The sequence below is a fragment of the Genypterus blacodes genome, unplaced genomic scaffold, assembly GCF_046128005.1.
Source record: "Genypterus blacodes isolate CSIRO-AG114 ecotype Tasmania unplaced genomic scaffold, CSIRO-AGI_Gbla_v1 ptg000062l_1, whole genome shotgun sequence".
NCBI lineage: Eukaryota > Metazoa > Chordata > Actinopteri > Ophidiiformes > Ophidiidae > Genypterus > Genypterus blacodes.
Window position 1 is genome coordinate 1,442,406 of NW_027466874.1, and position 24,820 is coordinate 1,467,225.

Consider the following 24,820-nt stretch of genomic DNA (forward strand, 5'->3'; position numbering starts at 1 on the left):
GAAAAGCTCTCCAAAATGGCAAATTGGCAAAAGAACGTTTCTATTAGCCTGAAATATTGGGGATATATTTTGAGTGACTCCAAAACATTTTCTCTCACCCGCCCCACTTTCACTCATTGTTTGGATCGCAAAAAAGCAACATTAGAGTAAAATATACGACTCCATTTTTACCAAATTGTGTATATGTGGAAACATCAATGAAAGCGATGTTCAGTTGAAATAAAGCAAACATGCGAGCGGAGCAATAAAAGGAGGAGAGCCTGCAGGCCTCAGATGTGTGCCGGTGTTACAGTGATGGATGGCTGCTGGAGACGCCGACACAGACGATGCATCACGGCCTGTTATCTCAGGTGATTCCTCCGCTGCCGTGTGGTCGGTTGTAATTTGCAGAGGTTTACGTCTCACTCCAGGGCGTGAAATAAAAAGTATTACTCTCCAAATCTCAGGCTGCTTTGGGCAAATACAAAGCGAGCAGGCCTGACATTCTCTTTCTCTGCTCTGATCTTCTGCTGTTACCTATTAAGGGAGCTGGCAACGTGCCCGCTTGCTTCAGACACACACAGACAGACAGACACACACACACACACACACTCACACACACACCCTCACACACTTATCTCCAAATATTTCCCATCATGCGGCGATGATGCAGAGTGTGATGAAACATAAATTAACCCTTGAAGGATCAGAGATGAACAAATCCTAAAACTCTGCAGCCTGAAGTCATTTCTCACGTTTGCTTTCTGACTTTCATTTGCCACTGCGACAGTCTGACAAATGGCTCCCGAGTCTGGACGTTCCTGCCAAACGCTGTAAACAACCTGTTGTTCTCAGAGTGACTGTGACAGATTAGATCAGAAGTGATCACATGAAAATAAAACGTGGATAGAATCGAAGATTTTTCCTTATTTCATCTTATTATCCACACAAGCTTAAGTTTTTGCAAGAATTTGTTCATCCTGTTTTTGGTCGGCTTATCGCCTTTTTTATTTATTTTTAAATGTTCAATATTTAAACACGTCCAGTCATGTATTTTTATTTATTTAGTTGTTTTTCAGTCATTTCTAATCAAACACTTTTCCATCCTTCTACCTGCTGTCGATCGTTGTGTAATTCACACAGCAGACACACAAGCTGAGAGGAAACACACACATACTCTCTCTGCTTTGTGTCTCCAGGAAAGGCAACGCAGCTATGTTGTGAACTGCACATGATTGGCTATCAGCACTAGGTAAATGTGTTAATGGGTCTATCAGCCAATGGGCCCCGCGGGTGTAACCTGCTTGTAACCTCCTGACTGGAGGAAAGGATATTCAAATACTCACATAAACACCATAATTAGACAGAAATCTGATTTACATAACCTCAACATTATTAGCAGCATCCTCACCTGGTGGATTCATGTCTGATTATTCCACAAATGAGTTCTCTGAATTCCCTCCATGTTAACGTCTTTGCCTTTAACGCGGTACTGAAAGAAATGCACTTAAACGTTTCTTAAGTGCAAACGGTCTTTTTCAGTTACCTTGAAAGCACAAACACCAGCAGAGGAGCTCTTGCTCTGGTGTCAACGCACGACAAAATGAGTTTCTCCACTTTCAGCGTTTGCACTTAATGGTTCTTCATTGTTCAGGTTTCATAAGCACGACTCTGCAGCGCACCGTAGCTAATGAATAAAGTTGAACTTGCATCTGAAAACGATTCAAAGAAAGGTGAAGCGAAGCATATGGTTCATGTTCTTCATTAATATAAGCCCTTTCATTAATCATTTCTCTATAACTTAACAAAATGGGTTTATAATGTGGGAGCACGGTCACGACACCTAGTTTAAGCGAAATAATACGATACACAATCAAACCTAGAGTGATGAATACACATGAAAGTAAACCATATATAGACCACACATAAAAATGTATTTATTTAGTGTATTAACAAATTGTTTTATACATTTTATAGACAGTGTTTCTGTAACTTTAGTTTCACAAACAACATTATTATAAAAATAAAAGCACATGTAACATATATTGGGATGGTGATGTAATCTGGAGTAATACTGCATCTATTTGTCCGTTTTATTTTTTTACAAAAATGTGTAGTAGAATTCTTTAAAAAAAATGAGGATACTACCGTAGTAATGGAAGCTGAAAAACAATGACTGGCCAATCAGGGTCCTCGGTTAGGGACGAAGGGCCAGCGGCACTAAAACCATATTTATGCTCAATTTGCACCAAGGAAATAACTGTGATCAGCAAAACACAAACGGAAAAACATGCCGGTGTGGAGATGTTCATATGTGTGGTGATTACACTGCTCGGGTAATAATACAGCATCAGCAAAAGCTTTGTTTATGTATGTAAGTGATTTCAAATTTGTGCAATCTACAAATGTCAGCACACTGGCAACAGACTGTATCCGTGACGACAGCGTTACATTTATAATCATATCCGTCACAATTAGCCGTCTTCTGCAGGAACCAAAGCTATGAGTACATTTTGGCGGGATCCACCTCAATTCTCTGACGTTGTATAAATTCATAGGAAAGATGACATGAGGATCCCAAATGCACTCCTGAGATCCATAATGACGATGAAAATGTCCCCCAAATGTCCCTTACACGGCTCCAGAACTGCTCTTAACCATCATCAGGCCTGTGTGATAACTGCGCCGCCATCTGTGCGGCTGGACGCTCGCCCACTTATTAGCTACATAATTTGGTTGTTTCGTATTCCATCGAGTTGGGCTGTTTGGCACTGAAAGTCTGCAGCGCTGCCTGGATTCTGGCAACGTCGGTGGTGGACAGTTTGAGCCGGTGCCGCAGGAGGCAGGAGAACAGGTCCAGAGGCTGGGGTCCGGGAGGGGACAGCCTGTTGACCCGGTCCCGGATCTCCAGCAGCTGCAGAAGGGCCGAGTCCTGCGATCCCTGAGTGTATGGGTAGTCCAGCTGTAAGATCAAGTCCTGGATCGCCTCTGGGTCAAAGTGCATACTGTAACCGTACACCTGGATGCTGTTGATCTTCATGTAGCCTAGGTTCTGCCCCGGTTGCAGGAACTCCAACGGTTCGTAATACACTGTTCCGTTCCCGTTTACCGCGGGCCCCTTGATCCTGCTTCGTAGGTAGAAGTGGACAGTCTCAAAAAAGGTTTTCCACTTGTTGCCCAAAGTCAATGTCCAGTTGTAGCAGTCCAAAGGAAGGTCTAATTTAGTCCTCTCCCAGTCTGGGTAGCTGTGCTGGTCAATGGGCATGATCCAGCTCTCAGAGTGACTTCCCCCAAACGGGTTAATGTAGACTGACAACATGGGGTCCAGAGTGCTGTTCTTGGTAAGGCAGATCTGTAGCGATATCCCCAGGAGCATGTGGACGTGGTTTGACTTGTATTTGTTGCTCTTCAGCGTCAGCAGCATCCTCTTCCTCCAGGACGGGTCAAACCAGTTATTCAGCCTGACATCGTTGCTGACAAAGATGCCGTGAATGCTGATGCGGTTGTCGCGCTTCTGCAGCAGGTAGCGAAGCTCCACGTCCTGCAGGTCCGTCTCAAAGCCGATGTAGTGGTCTGTGGAGTCGGGGACCTCGTTGCGGCACACGCCCTGACTCAGCATGTAGCCGTGGTTGCAGGTGGCGCAGCGTGAGCGATTCTCGTAGGAGCAGGAGGCACAGGAAGCGGACTCGCCCACCGCGCACGGGATCAGACCCTGGCAGGGGGGGTGTTCGTACGGGCAGGAGCAGCTCCTGGTCTCTTCCTGGTAGGAGCCGAGCCGGTTATTCTCGCTGCAGTACATTATGGAGAGGATGTAGTTCAACCAGTAGCTGAAGGGCCTGAAGCAAAGACAGAAGTTAAGTAAGTAAGGACAGAACACAAAGGTCATTAACTATAAGACATGTAATCTAAATAGCTCAGGTCATGTTATAGATCACCTGCAATCACCTTCATAGTTTGCCTCAGTTTGCCACAGACGAACTAGTAGCTAGTACCAGTAACTATTGCAGATCAGTGTTGCAGAGCGGCACAGTGTTGTCAGTTTGGGCTAAGTACAGGTACGGTCCACTGAGATTGATATGATCACAGGCAACAAAGAGGAAAATGTAATGTAACAAATTTAAACTGTGGTCGAGGTCAAAGTGGTTAAAACCATAGATGGTGTTCCTGATATGGAAAAGCTCTTCTGGAACAACACAGAGGCAGCATCCCAAACTACCACACAACACAGCTGCTATGGAGCCATCAGGCTTCCAGACAGAGACCGAATTAGTAACAATTACGCAATCATTTATCTGTCTTCAAATGCAAATTCAAAACAATCGTAAACTTCCCCAGACTGTTTGTGAATTGGCCCAGACAGTGCACATGACAAGAATATAATGTTGTAAATCAGCATTTCTTTCTTTCTGTCTTTCTTCCTTTCCCTTTTTTTTGTTCCTGCACATCTGTTGTTTTATTGGGTCCAACTTTGCTCCCTGGCAGTGCTGACAGCTCTGTTGTTCTGCTGCTGTGTGGCTGCTAAATGAAATTTGGGAGAAACACTGGTGCATGTATAAGCAATCTGCCTCCGAAAACATATTCAGACGCTTGCTTGGTTGCACGCCGCACAAAACACTTGGAATGTCACAAGCAATTTCCTGTTTAATACTGAATGTAACATCAAGCACAATAATGAAAACAGGAAAAAGTCAATTGGTTGAGTTTTGTAGAGGCCAAACCAATATGAATACGGACACACAGGCTCCGCGCTGCATTATTAAAGCCCACTCTTCCTCCATCCATCTATAGAGTCACTCGGAACATTTTGCCTGAGCTGTCTGTCACCGCCTGAGTGCCCGGGTTCACGTCCCCATTCACAGCAAGTGAGTCCCATTCCACTTCATAAGCTTAAAGAAGACGGAGGCTGTGACACCATGAGCGACCCAGTTAGTAGTTCTAAAGTCAATGTACATTCTAGGGTCTGGGCAGGACTAAACCACGTCCCAATGCAGCGGTTGTTCTCCCTGCGTTTCCTTCAGGTATTGCGGTTTTTGCCAACGTCAGAAAAACATGTATGTATGAAAATGCTCCTACGTGATCGGCAAAGAAACAAGGTTGACAAAAGAATATACAATTCTTGCCAGGCTCAGAACTTATCAGTCAACTAGTTTACAACCAAAGTCTCCTGTGCTGGAGTAAGGAGTCAGCCTGTGAGCCCCCTGCACAGCCAGCAGAGAGGATGATGGGAAAGCGCCGTCTTTCCGAGAGGCAGCAGGATGTGTAAACTGTCACGGGCGAGTGGCGGAGGCCAAGGAGAAGGTGGGTGTTCGCTCCACAATCTGTCGACCGCCTGTCGGGCTCGATTCACGCAGATCCCTGCTTTCTTCCACGGGCACGGATTCAATTTTTACTTGTAAGCAAAACTTTTTTCCGCGGCAGCAGACAGACGCCGCATTTCTGCTTTAAAAGCCGCATTTATTTACTCGACCAACCACAAACAAAAGGCACGCAGACGGTTCTATGCGGCTCCATCGCGCCTCCTCTGACACGGCTCACGTTCTCCAAGCAGCGCCGCTCAAACAAACAGAAAAACACACCGCTTTTATCTCTAAAGTCCGGATTAGAAAGTTAGAACAAGGAGAGAAAAATGGATTTGTGGCGCAAAGTTTCAAAGAATGGAAAACGTCTCTGTTGACTTCATCTTCATCTGACAAAGCCCCATGATCCCTCACGACATGAATAATGACGGCTGAGACGCATGAATATTCTCTTTCTAGAAGCAAATCCGTGATGAACTGGGTCAATACACACAAGGCAACATGGAAAAATGCCACGGAACAGCCGGAATCTGTGTATGTTAAGGATGTTTAGACGAGGAAAATGTGTTTTATCTAATCAGGCCTCAGCTTCAGGTCCATGTTCCCCTGTGGGCTGATTTGATCTAAGCTGTCTTTCAGTGTGGAATGATGAAACATTTCATGGACATCCCAAAAAATTCAAATATGTTTTCTAGGCCTTGGAATTGTTTTGGGAAATGAGGAAATCTTTTAATCATGACCACAATCTATGGGCCATATATATTTATATATATATATAATGTGTATATATAAGATACTTTCACTTAATCTGCCCTTGTATCATTTTAGGAAACCAGCCAGTGATGGTTGCCATGGTTGTGCTTCCTTGTTCTTGGGTTGTTACTGATTTTGTCATCGTTAGGCCAAAGCCAGCTCACATCCAATTAGTCTGTGTACGTGTAGATTTAATGATGCCAGGCTGGAAAATGTAAATTGTGGCTAAAAAGGAAGGTGAGGACACGTGTGTCACCATGTTCATATGAGTAGAGCGTCCTAAGGCTCCTTCCTGTTCAGGCGTTTAGTGTCTTTATGTCTCACTCAGCGTGCAGGTGGGGAAAATTAAACGTTTGGAAAGCTACTTTGAAACTACTCATGATTTAAAGTAGTTAAGCTGCAACCAAGCTACTTCATAAAGTAGTTCTGTAGTTACTTTTACCTCATGAGCGAGTGGTGTAGCTAGCTACAATGAAGGAAATATTAAACATTTGTTTTGTTTAACTCAAAATAAATAAGCAGAAAAATACGTAGAACAATCTGGCATATGTTTTTTTTTTTGCTGTTTTGTCTTCGTCTTTTTTTTACTATTTGCTCGTCTCCCCTGACAATGCAGATCCAAAAACTTTGCAAATCTGCATAAGCGAGCGAGTTCCTTCCTGCCTGTGCCTTTATACCGTCACCTTAGCAGCATCGCTTACTCCTCACAATATTACACTATAACAATGAGGGAAAATAAGTAAAGCAGAATGCCCCTTTAATCCCACAGAAAGTAAAGCTGATGGAAAACTCCATCACAAAGCGAAAGGATTTCACACCGCATGTGGTTTCTCGCCTAACAAAGCTCCCCAAACTAAAGCCGGCTGCATTTGCTTTGCTGACATCACTTTTGAAAAAGTATTTCATATAAAAAAAAGGAGGTTTCAGCCTTCTGACTCTGGGTAATGATGAAAATCCGTCTGCGTCCTGGCACAGTGAGACGTCACCCTGCAGCAGCAGCAGCGGCAGCAGCGGCGGCAGCAGCAGAGGCGGCGACCTGCTGCGTTTATGGTTTTGGCTGCGTGTGATTTCATCATAAGTTAGTGCACAAGCTGGACAAAGTTCCAGACTTGATGCCTTCTTTAACAGTGCAGACTTTAATTTCACAGGACGATAGCTTAGATCTCTGTGGCTGTTAGAGTCCTCGGGCTGGGAACGCTGCCAACTCATCAAGTGTGACAGCAGAGCTCATTTCAATGCGACCTCAGATGAATATCAAAGAGCTGCTATATTGCCTTTATTATTAGATGATTCCAGGTCTGAGGGGATAATACAACATTATCTTTCACACTTTTCTTTAATCAGCAGCAATCGAAAACACAATTCTACTGATTTACATTCCAGTGCGTTCTGTAACCACCTAAACAACTGCACCGCCTCGATTCTTATTTCAAGACATTAGAAATGGATCATGGTAAATATAAAAATCTAAATTCCTGGAATTAACCAACCATGTTATTAAAATCATTTCTATCTCTCTGATGTAGCACATTTGCAGAGAAACATACACACACTCTCTCTCACACACTGGTTGGCGTCTCACCTCTCCCTCAGCGTGATGACTTTGGGTTGGGTCCGACACCTCTTGCTGAGGGTGAACAGCTTGTGGACGATGCGTCTGGCCTTGGCGAGGAGCTGCTGCGTGCCGAGCTCCAGCTGCTTGTAGCGCTGGTGGACAGCCGGCTCCGTCTTCCAGAAGTACTGGATGGCCGACGTGTTAAGGGCGTAGAACGTGGGGAGCCGCCGCACAAAGTTCTGAAACTCATCTGAAAAGGCAGAGAGGAGCAAAGAGATGAACTCCCACTCCACTGTCCGTCCAGCTGGGTTAAGCTAATGTAGTCAGACCAAATGATGGAATCACTCTGCAGAGGCCACATGGGCTTAAGAGCCGCGGGGCAAACTGGGGGTGATACTGTGCGATGCATATGCTAATGCAAAGCGGCAGAGCTAAATGCAAACTTTTGTATAATGAATAACCAACAGCCCAGTCTCGGTCTGTGTGTACGTGCGTGTGTGTGTGTGCGAGCATGGCTACATCGCAGCTTCATCTAAGCTTTCAGATCTTCAGCTGTTCAATGCGCCGCACCCAGCAGAGAGGTTACGTCTCCAAGGCAACGTCAGCACTAGGATTGGTGATGTGGAGAATCGATAGAGCCGCGTGGCTGATGAGAAAATGACGACGCTCTTTGTAATTTGCTTTCTTGATGACACAGAATCTGATTACGCCTCTAATTTGGTGTCAATAGATTCCCTGCTGATTGTGTGAGGTTTGTTCCGTGTTCATTTAACCCTCTGCAGTCTCACGCCGCTTTTAATTCAGTTGCGGTGAATTAAGCTTTAATTTGCCACCTAAGAGAAATTGTGAGGCGTGAACACAACAAACAGCATTTTATGTGTGAAAGAATCAAAAGTAGATCAGTTTCTCCAAGTTCTACAATAAAGAAGACAGGAAAGAAGATTACCAGAACAGAATTTCTTTGATTTTGAGATGTTTTTGTTTAATTTGTTCTCTATAAGCGAGTAGGAAACTGTTAGATAAGGTCCCAAATGTTTGTTCACACTGTGCAGCATCTTCAGCGGTAAATGTGAGATTAAAAACAACAAAGAGAGAGAACACTCACATTTGGAACAAACCAAACTGTCGATTTATTCATTTCATATCAATTGAGTGAAATCATGACACAGAGACCAAAGACTGAGAGTAGTAATAAGTTAGAAAAGCTGCTGTTGTTTCACACATTGCCAAGTTTCCCCAGAGGAAGTGGAAAGTTCAGCCGCCTGCCAAACTGGCGTGTTATTTCAGCAGCGCGTAAACGAGCCCCGTCCCTGGAAACCGCGTCCCTGTCGGCCATTACCAGCTCGTCAGCCGCAGGATGCAGCCAGGCCCCTTTAGGAGCATTTCACAAATAGAACCCGCTGCCTGACAAACACTGTGCAGGGGAGGATTAGTTTGGCTGCTAAACTGCAATGAATACCCAATTACCAACTTCTTTTTAAGACAGTGTGTGTGTGTGTGTGTGTGTGTGTGTGTGTGTGTGTGTGTGTGTGTGTGTGTGTGTGTGTGTGTGTGTGTGTGTGTGTGTGTGTGTGTGTGTGTGTGTGTATGAGTATGTGGGTGAAAACCAAAACCAACCGCTGTTTACACTTCATCAGTGATCAGCTGGCACCTTTGTCTAGTTCATCACAGTCTCTCAGCTGACTGTGGCGCCCACACAGGTGTTTCCACTTACTGTGGCTGATTGGGTCTGAGTTCAGGAGTGTGTAGGTGTGTGGAGTGTGTGAGGGCTCCCTGCAGCCTACTGATAGCTTTGGTGCTTGTGTCAGCACATTTAGGATGCAGTGTAAGGTTATGTGGAGTTCGGTGACCTCCTTAAATCCTCTCCTGATGAATGACTCAGGATACTTCAGCGTAGTGTTACTCTATTAGCACTACTGCGCTAATGTGTGAAAATCAAACTACATTCTGATTCTAGCCGGATTGGACTGAATTACACATACAGGCCAAATACTCAGCAGTCTCACAAAGCATTTGTGTACCAAATGAGTTCTGTGCAGTGCAGTCATTTGTAATTTGTCCACAAAATACATCAGTGTGTTGGTTTTGACATGATAGTATACATTTCATGCTACAGACCTGGTTTATACATGAAAATCCTCTGGGACCTCCATATGTTTGTGAACTCTGATACTTATTCAGCAGCTTACATTTCCTCTCATCTTTCCTCTTTACTACTAGCAGCTCAAGGGGACCTCATCTACATCAATGTAAACTATTCATGTTATTCATAAGACATTTGGGTATTCTTTTGGCCAAAATCAGTTAAAACAAAAACTTTGTCGATCAAACTCTGCTGCCGTTCAGTATTCTTTGGTGGTTTAGAACTTTTTCCGAGTGTGACCGATGTTTCCTTGATGAAGCACCTTAAAGTGGCTGCAGGTGAGGTGAATAATTGAAGTTGAAGAGCAGCTCTCACACAGCATGAATTCACTTTGCTGTGTTTAACACATTTGTCAAACTAAAGTTTTGGCTCTTTAAAGCGGTCGATCACTCTCCCTGAGCTCTTGTAGACGTGTTGGTTGTCTGACTACATTCAGGATCTAAAGTTTGCTCACATTGATTAAGTTTCCACCTATGAGGCTGAATGAAAGCTGGAAGAAGATGAGAAGAACAAACTATCATCTCTGGGTTGACTGGAGAATCAGAATCAGAATCATATTGATTTCCTCTTCTGCCATGTTGGTTGTTTCTCTGTTAGATCAAATATACAAATGCCCCCCCCGGGTGTTTCAGTGCGCCATGCCAGTTCCTCTTTTAATGTATTATTGCTACTTGCTGCAGTCCTTCAGTTCTCAGAGCTCCTCATTATGTAACTCATGGCCGGCTGTGCGCTAATCAAATACAAGTGTGGGGCAGCTAATGACTGAATGAGTGACTGAAAGCACAGACAGGGGGGAGCTTGGGTGATGCAGATTACAATCAGAATGCTTATTAATTAATACAAACATTCTGTCTTGAAAGCTTTCGTCATTGCTTAGCTCCACCGTAAACTGAGATCAACGTTTAACGATTATCTGATAGAGCTGATCTTTAATTATCTCCCCACAGGACGTCACAGGGCACAAATCAAGTCCTTCTATTCACACACACACACACACACACACACACACACACACACACACACACACACACACACACACACACACACACACACACACACACACACACACACACACACACACACACACACACACTTTGAGGCTGTTGCAATGCATAAATGAGTAGGAAATGCTCTGAACCGCTTTAACGCCAGGGCCCTACTGTGCACACTGAGCTGAGACAGGCCTTTTTTTTTTTAGGTCTGGATTGCTTAGCTCAGGTTCATGTTGACACCACCATGTCTCTGAAGTACTGAACCTATAGCTTCTTTTACCTCACATACTCTCTACTTTGCATATTGCACTAAAAGTATGAGGACAAAGCACAATATAGCCCCTTTAACTATAGATTGAATGGGGTTTAAACAGTGTGGTATGATTGGATTACAATCTAATTTGCTTACATCATGTCTGAATGAATCGGTCTTTGACCCGCTCAGATTACCGTCAGCAACACTCTCAAGGTCGCTTCTGGACCCTGACGATTACAGCTACACAAAGCAATGCAATGCACATGTGCTCACGTAGACTCTCGCTAAAGCTGTTTAGCTTTTGTTTAGAGGAGATGTTCTGATGTTTTTTTTGTCTCGTCTAGATATCGAATGTGTCACGGCTGGTTAACGGAACCAACAAGTAGGCAAGCAAACATGGAATCCACAGTATCTCTGTTTCACGGCGACTCAACTCTCCTTTCACTCGTTATTATTGTTTTCACGTAATCATCTGGCACGACACGGCTTTGAGAATGGCTTCTTTGCACAGTTGAATTCCCATTACACGGCTTGGATGTTCTGTAATTATCCTTTGTTTTCGCCGCTTGCCTCTCGTAACTATAGAGTGTAATTCTCTGTCAATTGCAGAGTCACACACAAACGCACCGAATGAATGCAAAGAGAGAAAAAAAAAAAAACTAACCTGACTCCTCAAAATCCTGGTTGGCTGCGTTCCAGGAGTCTCTAATTTGCAGCAAGCTGGCTTCCATGGCTCTCAGATCCACCTCGGGGCAATTACACTGTGGGTAGTCCAGGCTGCACTGGCACCAGCAATCGTTGTCCCGGCACACGAACTGGCCCTCCTCATTACAGCCGATGTAGCTGAGAGCTGCCTGCACGAACCGGGCTCTCAGGTACTCTGGCAGGATGGCCTGGAGCCCTGGAGGGAGGACACACACACACACAGGTCAATACCTTGGGAAGTGTGGCGTGGGTAAGTAAAGAGGGGATTAAAACAATTTCTCCATGCAAGGCAGATATGTTCCCATGGCTGCTGTATGCTAAATCTGTATATCATTAAAAGGGCAGAACTCATTTTCTCAATTTCTCTCTGCACTTGACATCGCACGCTGCAAGATGCACGAAAAGTTGAGTTTTTACGCTGCGGCTATGCTACTTTGCCTCTGAATCATAACTGTATGGGAATCAATTCAGCACTCAGTGGCTCGCACGGTGCAGGAACAGAGAGATTGATTGAAGCTAAACTGGTTTTGACGTTGCCGTGCTGCAGTTTTTAAGGCTCGCCAGAGAACAGACACTGTGACAATTCCATCAAAATTTTTGGGAGAGTTCAATTATGGATGGCCAACCTTGCAAATGAATCTTGTTTTCAGGGCTCTGAACCAAAACGGAGCTGACAGAGTCGAGGTTGTCATAGTTACTGCATCCGAGAGGGCCCGTCCTGGTTTCCGTCACCTAAAGGGAGGAGAGCAGAGGCGTCATAATAATAATAATACATGCTGGGAAAGTAACACACAGCGTCATTAAATTTAGAGAGAGGGAAGAAAAACAAGTGAAAGAGGATGAGAGAAAATGTCATGTAGAATAAGATGGAGAATAACCTTCCCTCCTCCGCTGAGAGAAACAAAATATATTACACCGTGTTTGGATGTCTGAGGACGAGGACATTGGTAACTCGTGGGGCGGAGATTGAGTTTCAATAAAGAGCTCTGGAGTAAAGCAGGAAGACTTGAAGTAGTTGTGTCGTCTTTTAAATTCATCTCCACGATGTGTTTACACATTAAAAAGCCCACTGATACCCATAACACCTTAAAATTCACATGGCCCCATTCAATTACACACACACACACACACACACACACACACACACTGCAGTGAGTATTCATGGAGGACCATCGCTCGGTTGCGCAGCACGACGTGAAGAGAGGAACCGGCAATTAAATCGTCTGTGCGAGTCGGGGTGAAATGCTACCGGAATGTAACTCGCTGTCCGTTCACCACTTTTGAACCAAAGGAATCTCGATTTCCTCCGTGTGCGGCTGCGTTCCGACTCCCTGCCTTTCATCTTCCCTCGCTGCTCATTCCTAATGTGACTCAGCAATCGATCTGGTCCCACCATCATTAAGGAAGTTCCAATTGCCCTAATTCTGCTCAGAGGAAAGAGGAAACACAAGAGCGTCCAACACTTTCACTGCATTCTGTTATCGATCGGACTGCTGGTCGGCAGCAAATGATCTGAAATCAAACTAGGGGATAAGTTTCGCAGTTGTTTGGAAGAGTTGCCTGTCTGCAAACATGCCAGACTTAAATTAGAATTAAACAGACACAATGGTGCCATAAACTAACAAATCTGACCATTAACACAAGCCACTGAATCTCTACATTCAAGCCTCCAGGCCGCTGCGGGCTGCGGGCTGGAGGCCTTTAGCTTCACCACAGGACACATAAATGAGGTTAAGCCAAATTAACAATTAGATGCAGCTGTGGCTGGGATGCCAGGGAATCATGACCGTCCACTCCATGGAGCCCAGGCAGAACCGCACTGCACTCAAACACAGCACTGCTGCACTAGAGAAGCATCAATCATGGTCATGCAAATCACAACACACCACGACTCAGACGGATGCATATTCAGTTTCTCTCAAAAGCCAGTGGTGAGGATTCCACTCAGCAATGTTTGCCGGAGTTTAAATGGAAAATGGAAAAACTCTAAAACTAACAACCCAACCCAAGTCTTTAAGCTCACTTGAGACTTTGTGGTGAGTCATAATTTGCAAAGCTGTCATGGAAACCACACAGGGACTTAATGGTTACATAGGATATGATGTCGAGTGTTTTCACCAGTTTTAATTCCTCAGTATTTATGAATGAATAATCAGGATTTGTGGCAGCCATAACTTCGGATGGTTGCTTCATTTTAATGACGTGTTTGAACCTGCTGAGCCTGTTTGGAAGATTAATCAATAGCAAAAAAAAAAAAAAGCACAAAATGCAAATTCTATGATCTTAATTGCTTCTTAGCTATCTTCATGCACTCATGGTAGAGCTGGAAACATAACAACAAATCAGGATGTGATGTGGGTAGATATGGCACAGTGTGACAGGTTGGTGATGGACAGGACAGCCAGGAGACGGTTTAACCACAAAAGCTTCTCCCAAGAGGAAGTCAGCGCGCCAGTGCCAGAGGTGTAAAATTGGCATGAGAGAATAAACAAGCACCCTAAGGACATCACGGAGGGAGAATGATAATAAAATGGCTGCAGTTAACAACACATTTTGTTTTCCTCTGCTCTCAGGAGAACAAATGTACCAAACTACAAATAGGTTTGGTGACTTCGACTGAGGTTGGAAGAAGGAGACAGTTTGGCATCAAGAGGAAATTGTCTCGCCAGAATAGCAAGGTAGCAAAGTAAACATACTGCAATTACAGCACTTAAGTATGTTTTGGGAGAATTTCTACTTTCTATCTTTGCAAATAATAACTTATACTTCCTTCTACATCCAAAATAAAATCTCTACATTTGCTCCACCGCTTTTCTTGGGGCTGTAGGACACAGTTCATGTCTTCACAGTTTGGACTGTGTGGTGAATCCATGACAGTCACATCTCCTGATGCTGGGCTGAGCTTTGCACTGTGCACTTTTCACATGTTCACGTGGTCGCAGCTGATCCCTTCTCATCAATACTGCACTCTGCTGCTGATCAGTAACCACATCCACCCACTCACCACCCCTGTGCCTTGCCGCCCACTTGCCGACTCGGAGTCCTGCCAGCTGCCATCATCCAAACAGCCGTCTCCAGCTTAACCCATGCTGACTCCTAATTACCTGTGTAACCTCACAAATTCAAAGAAAGTAGGAACACGATTCGGTACAATTTCTCCACAATTTCTCTTGCAACACAAATGCACAGTTCCAACACACAACATCTAATCCTAACCATTAAAAAGGTGAGAACATACATGTTCACACATGCCTGAGTCATGAGTTCCACATGAGGTTCTTCTTGTTGGACCTCTGATTAAGTGCACAGATAGACTCTAGAATATATTTAAACCTTTCCTGTCTGTGTCGTGGGACCCCGCGCCTCCTCCCTGACGGCAGGAGTTGAAACTCTGGGTACAACACGCGGGAGCTGTGCCTAATTACGTTATCTGCCAACCTCCACACTCTCGGGCTGTATTCACTCTGAAATGCCCTTTGAGACAGGAAGTCTCACAGTCTGAGACATGCGACATCATGACTTGGGTTTGACTGAAGTGCTGTTTTACCTGACACTGGCAATGTCAAGAAATAGAATCAAGAGATTGGATGTGGTTGCTCCTAAAAAGATCAGTGTTGGACCCAATTGCTTAAGTATTCCAAGACGATCAGTCCAGGATGGAGATGAATCCACATACTAGATTCTTACTTAATCATCTCATTATGAACATGCCTGCGGGAGTTACAAGCAAACACTACCTCCTCTGTCTTCCTCTCATCGCAACAGCTGGCGAGCCGGTCGACCTCCTAGTGTGGTTTAAGATTGTGAAACTGTTGTGTTAGCGGTCATAATCACCTATAATGTGGGTGGTTGTGCTGGGTAATGCCTCTAAAATCCTCTCTTTCACGCAGCCTTTTCATTTCTTCTGTCTGAACGAGCGGCATTTGAACTCTTCAAAGCTCCGTCACACTGCGGCGTTACCTGGGGAGCCATTAAGGTCCCAGAGGGTAATTAAGGTCACAGGCATAAAGGTGTGAAATGGTGTGAAACCAATTAAGGGGTGGATACCAGGACGGTGGCCTGATTGTTTGATAGCCTGAAAAATGTCACTTCTCCATTCAGGAGGCAGCAAAGATGAGACGCGTTGTAAAGGCCAATTTAATAGCTCCTTCGTCTCCCTCTCTTCAGCGATGTTAGCTCTCACCGTGTTGCCTTTTTGAAATGGAAAAACTTGTTAATGCAGTGATGAAAACACAAGCAGAGCTCCACAAAGGAGTTGTTGTGTCACAGGTGAGGACTTTGTGATGAGTTCAGAATGTGAAATCAACAATCAAGCAAACATAAGACACTCCAGGATAGACTGGATGTGTCTCATTATCTTAAAAGTGTAAAGCTGTGTTCGTACTCCACTGCTTTCAACTGCTTTGACAACAGAACAGTTATACTCAAAACAACATAGATGTGACAAGGCATTAGCATCATTATGACATAACACATATCTATAACTCCTTGCTATGTAAAATAGCAGAAGGAATCTAAAAGGTTCCATTCTACAGACTACAGAACTGATGGGTGATCCCCAAAAACAATACTATACATCCTTATTCAGACATCATTTCCCAAGAAAATCAGTATACTCTGTGAAAAATTCTTTAACCTGATGCTTATTGTACCAAATATTGTGTCCCAAAATGAAAAAATTAAAAATCTACCTTCAAACCGAAATGAATGCACATGGAAGATTGCGCTGTCACCTGTAAATGTGAAAAATCCCCCAAATCAATCTTCGGACCTGAATAATTGGACCGAGTGCGAAACCTGAAATAAATTAAGCAGAAAATAGGATGTCTAAAGAAGCTTATGGATGAAAGTGAAATTCATCTTTACACATGAGCGCTCCAGGAAGGCTATGAAAAATGAGCGGCTCCTAAATGAACTGTGTTAAAAGGATGTGTGAGGCTGCTGGAAAAAGCTGAGTAAAAATAGGCGAGAAACAAAAGTTGAGCGAGAGCCCCGCCGGTGACAGGCGAGAAAAAGATCCCATGTGTTGGCATCCAAAGACTCCGAGACATAAAAGCGGATTTGTGCTGACAAAACACACAGAGCCGCCGCGCTCCATCCTGTCTCCTCTGCTTTGAGCTCATGGTTAGATTCTTCACAATCTCAGCTCAATCATCCCTGACAAAAGCCTGATTTAGAGCACACGCGTGCATGTAGGCGAAGATAAACTGCAGACCTGACGGGAGATCCATCTCCGCCGCTGTCACCTGCGAATTATTGCCAAACACCATAGCGGCTTCCTTTAATATTTTCCCAAAGGTCCAATAAAAGTAACCACATCGCCTCACTAGATTAATGGCAGCAAATGCGATATCCAGCCAGCAGGAGAAAAAAAAAGAAGACTTTTGCCTCTGTGGGCAGAAAAGTTGTTTTTCTTTTGACATCTACTTTTGACAACTGCAAGGTCAGTGAGGATACCAGGTACAGCGTGACATGTGGAGGCATAATAAAGCTGTATGCACTGATCCCACAACTCCTGTTATTCCATTTATACAACCCAAGGGGGCACTCACTACAGCGCATACCTCTGCCAAGGCCAAACACATCTCCATATGGATGGCACTTACAGAGCGCCTTCCTAGTCAAATCACTTTATAATACTGCACAGTTATGGCAGATGCAGGCACGCTGGTGCCAAACCTGCTCATCAAGAGCAGTTTGAGGTTCAGTGTCTTGCGTAGTTGCACTTGGATCCCACGGTTCCTCCTCAAGAGGGAACAAGGAATCCTTCCGATCCCTACGATGACAACTCGGCCCTGGCATCTGTCTGTCAATAATGATAATGAAGTAGCTGCGTAGAAAGAATAACCTCCACCTAATATCTAAAACCTCATCTGTATAATCATCAGTTTTTCCATCATGGTGAATGTTTTGGGTGTAGTCCCATTGAATGATCTTGATGTTCATTTTTAATGAGTTTTAGTACATACCATAGTGTTAACTGGGTGTAACAGAAGGAAAATTGCAATGTGACTGCAAACTTGGCCTGTGGCGTAAAAATCAATCATGTGTTCCATAATCTGCTTCATTTTTAAGGGGAGTCAATCATTTTTGTCCATTGTTTCATTTTAGATAATTTCAAACATCGAAAGTCAGTATGAACGGCACATGTTATATATGGGGAATAGACTGATCGATGCCGCTGACTTCTTTCGACTCATTTACATTTTTGGGGGAACACAAAATGGGGGCACAAATTCTGTAGGTCAAAACATCGGACTAACTGATAACTGTGGAAAGTTCCATGTTTCTGGTACTTCACAATGATTCTATCAATGAAACTGAAAACTGAAAACAGATTTCACTCCATCAGATCCAGATCCTTGTCTGTCTTTAAGAAAGTGGAAGAAAACTCTGCGTCCACACTACTCTGCCGTGTTCTCACAACCTTTTGGTGGATGCTGTTTCTGTTTCAATTAACTTGAACTTCATATTGCCTTTTTTGCCTCAGGGTCTAAGTTCTCCTTTCTCTCTCTCCCTCTGGCTCTCTGCCTCTCTTCGAAAAAAGTTCAACAACAACAATATTAATTGATGTACAACCTTGTTTCCTTTTCTCTCTCTTTCTCTCCTTTCCCCCCTCTTTCTGTATAAAACACAATCATGTCAAATGCTTGCTTTAATAATAATATACAAAAAAAGGAAGTGGAAGAGAAATCCAAATCCAGATCTGGATCAGCACCAATATGTCAAGGTGCTTTTTGAGCAATCCTACCAAGAAACGGACAAATTGGCAGCGAGAGAGAGACGGAGAGGTAATGTCACTGATTTCCATATCTCCTCTCCTTTTTTACTATTGACGCATTAACACAATTAATTAGAATGGAGACGGCTCCGCAGGGAACCACGGATTAATTTCCAACACAGACAGATGTCTAACTTAAAGGGAAAATTGACCAAAATGCAAATCCAAAGATGGCTTTTCTATGCATAGCAATGAGACCATCTGCAAAAAAAAAAGAAAGGGAACCCAGTGGAGCGAAGCATGTGTGTGTGTGCACAGTCAGCCTCCTCTCTATCGGAAACAAACCCTCCTCCCCAAAAAAAAATCCCATTGTGTTCTTTTGTCTTAAAATGGAGGAATAACGTACACGCCGCACTAAAATGTAGTATGTAAATGAAGCGGATTAGTTGGCAGGGAATTATTAATGTGTTGTAATCAAGTACGAGGTAATTGTGCTGACTGTGTGAGCCTAACCAGCAGCTGCATTTAATGGAACTGTTAATTGCACTTGAAGGCTTTGGGAGAATAAGCAGTTTGCGATGCGATGTGGACGTGACTCATTTACGGCGTCTCTATAAATTTGACTTTGTCCTCCAGGCCGCCTGACGTCTTCACTGTTGTGGAAAAGGAAAAAAAAACAGCAAAAAAAATACAACAACATTATACGCCAGCCTGGAGATTCTGCTTAGAACTCATGGAAACAGCTGCTGAGACAAGATGTGCCTCCTACTGCCCCCTAGAGGAAGCAGACATATAGATACAAAATACTTCTAGTATTTAGGAATTTTAGGAGCAATCAATTTTACCTTTAGGTCAAGGAAATTCTTACATTTTCTTGTCTGTCATTTCCCTTCATCCTTCCCTCTCGTTTCTCGACTGTCCTCTCTTGTTTATTGTCTTTATTTCCTTTTTACTTTCCTGCCTCTCTTCCAACTTTTTCTCCATTCTATTCATCTTTCCTTCCTATAGCTTCATCCTTTCCATGTTGCCTTTTGTCCTCCCTTTGTTCCCTGTTGGCTTCCTTCTGTCCTTCCCCGCCTCTGTCCTTCATCGTTTACTTATTTCTTTCCTCCTGTCTGTCCGTGTTTCCTTCTGTCCTTCCTTTTTTTTAAATTGTCCTCCTTCTTTCTGTCCTTTTGTTTTTTCCTCTCTCCCTTTGTCCTTCTTTCTGTCCTTTTTTCCTTGATTCTTTCCGTTTTGACTTTCCTCCTTCCGTCCTTCATTCATTCATTCATTAATTTCCTTCCATCTCATTTACTCTCTTGCACTTTTCCATTATTCTTCCCGTCCTTCCTTCCTTGCTTCATTCTTTCCATATAAGCTTCTTCTTTCCTTATTGGCTTCCTTCTGTCCCTTCCTCAACTCTCCCCCTCATTCTTTCCTGATACATCCTTCTTTCTTTCCTTGCTTCGTACAGTCCTTCCTTCTTTGTAACATTGTTTCCTTTATCGATCCCTTCTGTCCTTCATCCGTTACAATGCTTCCTGCTTCCCTGTCTTTCCTTTTTCCTTCCTTCTTTCCTAATTGGCTTTTTTCTGTCCTTTTTCCTCCTTGCTTCCTTTCCTTGATTCCCTCAATGCTTCCTTTCTTACAGTACAGTATATATGAATATATTCTGAAACTCCAGATGCAGACGCAAAAACTCTCACCAGCGAACGTTTCAGTAAGATCCACAAATCTGCTTGTGCACACACCTGTGAAGTACATCACAGTGTCACCACAGGAAAGGAAAAGGATAAGGAAAGCGTATACACACACAAACACACAAACAAACACACACACCGCCTGCTGCTAAAAACATCGTTGTGGGATTTCAGCGGCTGATGAAGCTGCTCGGAAAGCTGTCAGAAAACACAGAGGCTTCCCACACACACACACACACACACACACACACACACACACACACACACACACACACACACACACACACAGGACAAAGCCCAGGATGTGACATTTCGGCTCTCGAAGCAGGTCAACGCTGCGACTGGAGGGAGGCGAAGATGAAGCCAACACACAACACTGTCTCCATATTTATATTCAATTTCTCAGCAAAACGCCACATTTTTTCTTAAGAATCATGTTCATGTTTTTGCCATTTGGATTCGGTTCTTCCTCGAAGTTTTTCCGGTAAATAAGCCTCTGGAGTCACTTTGGAGATATAACTTATTTATTTATTCATTACTTCTTTTGTAGGATTTTGTTGGATTTTGGTGTCTAACTTTTGAACGAACCAAACCACAGCATCTTAATTCTGTGTTCCTTGTGTCTATCCACATCCGTTCATATAGGCCGCGCCCATTTATATCCTCTGAATGAATCAGTCGACTGTAACCAAACTTGGCGGACACGTGTGCTCACTACTTATGCAAAAATAATTAAACAGCGATTGACCTGATGGTGTCCATTTTTGTCATTACCTTAGAACCAGACAGACATCAGTGGAGGACTTCTTTGTCTTACTGCATTTCGGGTTCAGCCTACTCTTCCTCATCCCTGCTTGCACCTCATTATCTACTGTGGCTGTGACCTTCATGACACGTGATGTCACCGCCCGCCTCTTTTCACCCACAGGAGTCAGGCTTCCCTTTTTTTTACGAGGGAGTTTCATCTCTGCGCCGCCCTCTCACGCCACGGTGACAAAAACCTGCCATTACTGCCGAGGCTATCAATCGGAGGCTTGAAGCGTCTCTTGTTTCCCCTCCAACCAGCCCGATGTCCTACCGGCAACTTAAGGATGAAATGTCGCCAGCTTTAATCGTAACATTTATGAAATTCTCTCTTCTTTCTTTCATCTGTATTTGCATTTCCGCTTATCTCTCCTCTTTGAGTGCAAACAGGCTGGCTGTCTTTAAGCACCCCGCCAACAGTCTTTGGACGAGTAGAAAGCCGCTGTTAACTCCTGTTCTAACGGGCTTTGAAGTGCATTTGTTATTCCAAAATGAGAGGCTTTAATATTATTATAACACCATTTAGACAGATGTATCTGCACTGATGAAGATTCATCACTGCTGTGAATCCCACCTATGAATAATTGCAGAAAAACAGAACAGAATGTCACTTAGTGAGCGAGCGTCATCAGACGCCTGAGCAACAATGGACTTTCAAATGGCTTCACTTTATGCAAACGCTAAAAAGGGAACGAAAACAGCAGATATCATTAATGTTTCATGAAAATCATTGCTCATTTCAAAACGCTACAGCTTGGCGATGTGTCGTTTGCTTAATCACCGAGGCACAGTCGACGTGCAAATCCACATTTGCATCTGAGATACATTTCGGCTTGTTTATTCATTCTTTGAGGATTTCGCTGGATGTTTTAAGAGCACTTTGTAGCTGTGGCTTACAATCTAATGTCAACCAGCAGGGGATAAGCTCGTAAACGAAGCATGAAAATGGGCCAAAAGGAAGAAAATTGCATCAGAATATGAAAATAAAATAAAATAAAAAGCACTGGAAGAAACCATGGGGGAGCCAAAATGGTTTCGGACGAGAGGGGAAGTTCTGTTCTGTTTTTTTTAAAGCAGACGTATTATACAGATTCAGATGTTCTTATTTTCACTCAGGGATCTATACGGTAACATTTGCAGAGCTTTAGTGTGCAAAGATATCACATCGCTGCACTTCTGCCCTAAACAGACCATTTATGTTCCATCACTTCAGCAGAGCTCCAGAGGCTCTGATCAATCTGCAACTTCCTCCTATCGCAACTTTGCAGCAAGACCATGCAAAAACTCGCATTTCCAGATTAGTTTATCTTAAAACAATCAAAATGTTTTTTAAAAACGGGTCCAGCAACGGCAACATGAAAGGATAAATGTTAGGCTTGTAGCTCTTTTTATGACTGGCTCTTTGTTTTGCAGAGCTTTATTGGTTATTTGAGGTCGCTCCGATATAAATTGGACAAATGATAAAATCAACAGACGACTCTGAGCTGATCACCTCCATGATGATAAAGGAGAAATCCTGGCTGGAAGACACTTGACAAAAAGAGATTAAACGAGCGCCCGCGGCTGTGTTATTATCCGTCCCACACAATTATCTGAATCTTCTCCGCCTCCAAAGCTTTGTAATGTGAGGAAGACTCTGGCACAGATCTTATGGAGGGTTAAAAAGGGAAGAGGACTTGAAGGTGGAAAGTGACAGGGGAGGATGTGGTAAATATTTACCTTGGTGTAATAAGTAAAATGCTAAAAATGTCTGCGATGAATTATTCATCTGTGCCGACAATAAAAACAAATAAAGAGGATTTGGTCGTCTTTGTTGTGTTTATCTGGGCTCCCAAACTGCCCCCATCTCTGCATTTACTGCAACCATCCCTCACCGCCCCTTATCTGATTTCCAAAATTCGTCTCGACGGATGAAGCGGCGACGCTGCTGGCCTGACTGAGCGCTCGCAAAAGCAAATCGGGTCAAAGAATCATTATGGCTTCTCCTCCTCTTCGGTGATCTCCTACTCCCAACTTTCTTTAATGAATCTCCAAACATGGAGCTGATGAATCAAAGGGATGGATGCGTGCGTCGCTTCCTGTCTACCTGCTGCACATCCCGCTAAATAAAGGCGGCCTTTATTTCCGTGGGCTCCTCGCGCCTTCCATTTTTTGGCGGATGACACTCTAACTCACGCCGCCAAGTGTTTGACGAATGAAGGAGGCTCTCAGAGAGGGAATCATTGAAACGCAGCGGCTGATTCATCACGTTGTGTAACATTTTTTAACCTCCTATCCATCTCGTACTCGCCCCTCCTCTTTGATTATTTTCCACGGCTGCTGTGCCTTCAGGCCAGGCATTTCCTCTATTTAGAATATGTTATCTCTTAAAACCAGGGGGAGCGGCACGCCTTTTAAAGGAGGCCTTGTTCTGGCATCCGTCTTCATCAGCGTGAGGTAAAAAGCCATGTTCTGAATTAAAGGCTGCTGATGCTGTGAATATTTCACATCAGTCACCTGAAAATGCCTCACAAACAAACGCACCTCCGAGGGCTTTTTCCTTATTCATCTCAATCACACAGGTTTTTAGCAGCACTGCCAAATCAGCTCCACGTCTCCCTGCCAATTCACTTTAGAGAACCGGCGGTCCGTGTGGCAGAGCATCGCTATGGACGAGTCAATGAAAAACGCCCGGCGGCTCAGAGAAAGACACGGCCATTTAATGTTTTTAGCCAAGGCTCCATTACAATGAGTGAAATAGACTCTAATGTTTCTACTTTCCCCTGACGGATCTCTCTCTCAGCGGACCATTGAAAGTTTACCGCGGTGACCTCGTCTACGAGGTGACATGTCCTTCACAAAGCACTAATGCAACAGTCAGTATGTGCAAACACGTCATGCAAAATTAATGGAACATTTTGAGTAAATCACAGATGCCGAATGACTGCGTGTTCTGAATACTGATATATTGTTACTGCGCGGCTCAAAGGCCGCATTCAAAGAGGACGTATGGCACGATTCAGGTATAACCAATTTAGAATTGTGGAACATTGTCAGAACTGCAAAGTGATACACCTGCAACATGACTTTCACTTCAGTTACATCTGAACGCAGTCGCGGCATAGCTGACGTTGTGTTTTTGTAAGTAGTAGCATAGGTGTGCTTATATAGGCTTCTGTTACAACCAACAGGAGTTTCACAAACACACATCTGATCCAAACAGATTTCACATAAAAAAACACTGAGTGCACATGCATCATTCAGGTCAGTCATGTTTGGATCTGACAGGTGGAACCACAACATATGGCACATGACAAAGAGAGTGACGGGCGTAACAGCGATGGGATGGAGAGTTTACAGACTGCTAATGTTACCTACATCCTGATGTTAATCTGTTGTTTACCGCAAAGCGAGTACAAACAATTAAAGGAAGCAAATTCCTGTGAAAGCAGGGAGACTCGCTCTCCGGAGCGAAGGGCAAACTCAGCCTATTCAATTCATTCTGCTTGATAACAACTGACAGAGTGATGAATGAACATACCCCAAAGGTATGAAGCAGTAAAAGATGCCGGGCGATATTTACATCATAAACACATCTTGATATGCATAGCGTGCTGTGCCATCTTTAAGCCTGTGAATAAGCCGCGCATGAAAGAGTCGGAAAGGAAGTAAACAATGCTGCTCACTTCATCTCTTTCCATCGTTCGCTCACTGAGCAGGCACATGTGCACGTCTGCTCCTATATAACATCAAAACAGCATTAAGTGCATAGAACACAACGTTGGCAAAGAAAATGTATTCATGATTTGAACACGTCAGGCATGTTCGAATCCTACAGAATCATATTATTTCTGCTCAAACAGCATGTGAAGACTTACGGCTAAGTCACGACAGACATATTTAATTTGAGGATTTTTCTATGTTAATGTTTTACATTAAAATATTATTAAAAAA

At 43.7% G+C, this 24,820-nt stretch overlaps 1 protein-coding gene across 1 annotated transcript in view; it reads right to left on the reverse strand.

The window, feature by feature from the left end:
* Positions 1–2,685: 2,685 nt before the first annotated feature.
* The window catches only part of LOC143003711 (BMP/retinoic acid-inducible neural-specific protein 3-like), a 43,587-nt gene continuing 21,452 nt past the window's right edge, over positions 2,686–24,820 (reverse strand). Inside the window, exons 4-7 of the mRNA XM_076154504.1 lie at positions 12,307–12,412; positions 11,640–11,876; positions 7,612–7,834; positions 2,686–3,815 (exon numbers count right to left, since the gene is read on the reverse strand). Of these exons, the coding sequence (XP_076010619.1) occupies positions 2,699–3,815; positions 7,612–7,834; positions 11,640–11,876; positions 12,307–12,412 (1,683 nt within the window). The 3' untranslated portion in view covers positions 2,686–2,698. The remainder of the gene's footprint in view (positions 3,816–7,611; positions 7,835–11,639; positions 11,877–12,306; positions 12,413–24,820) is intronic.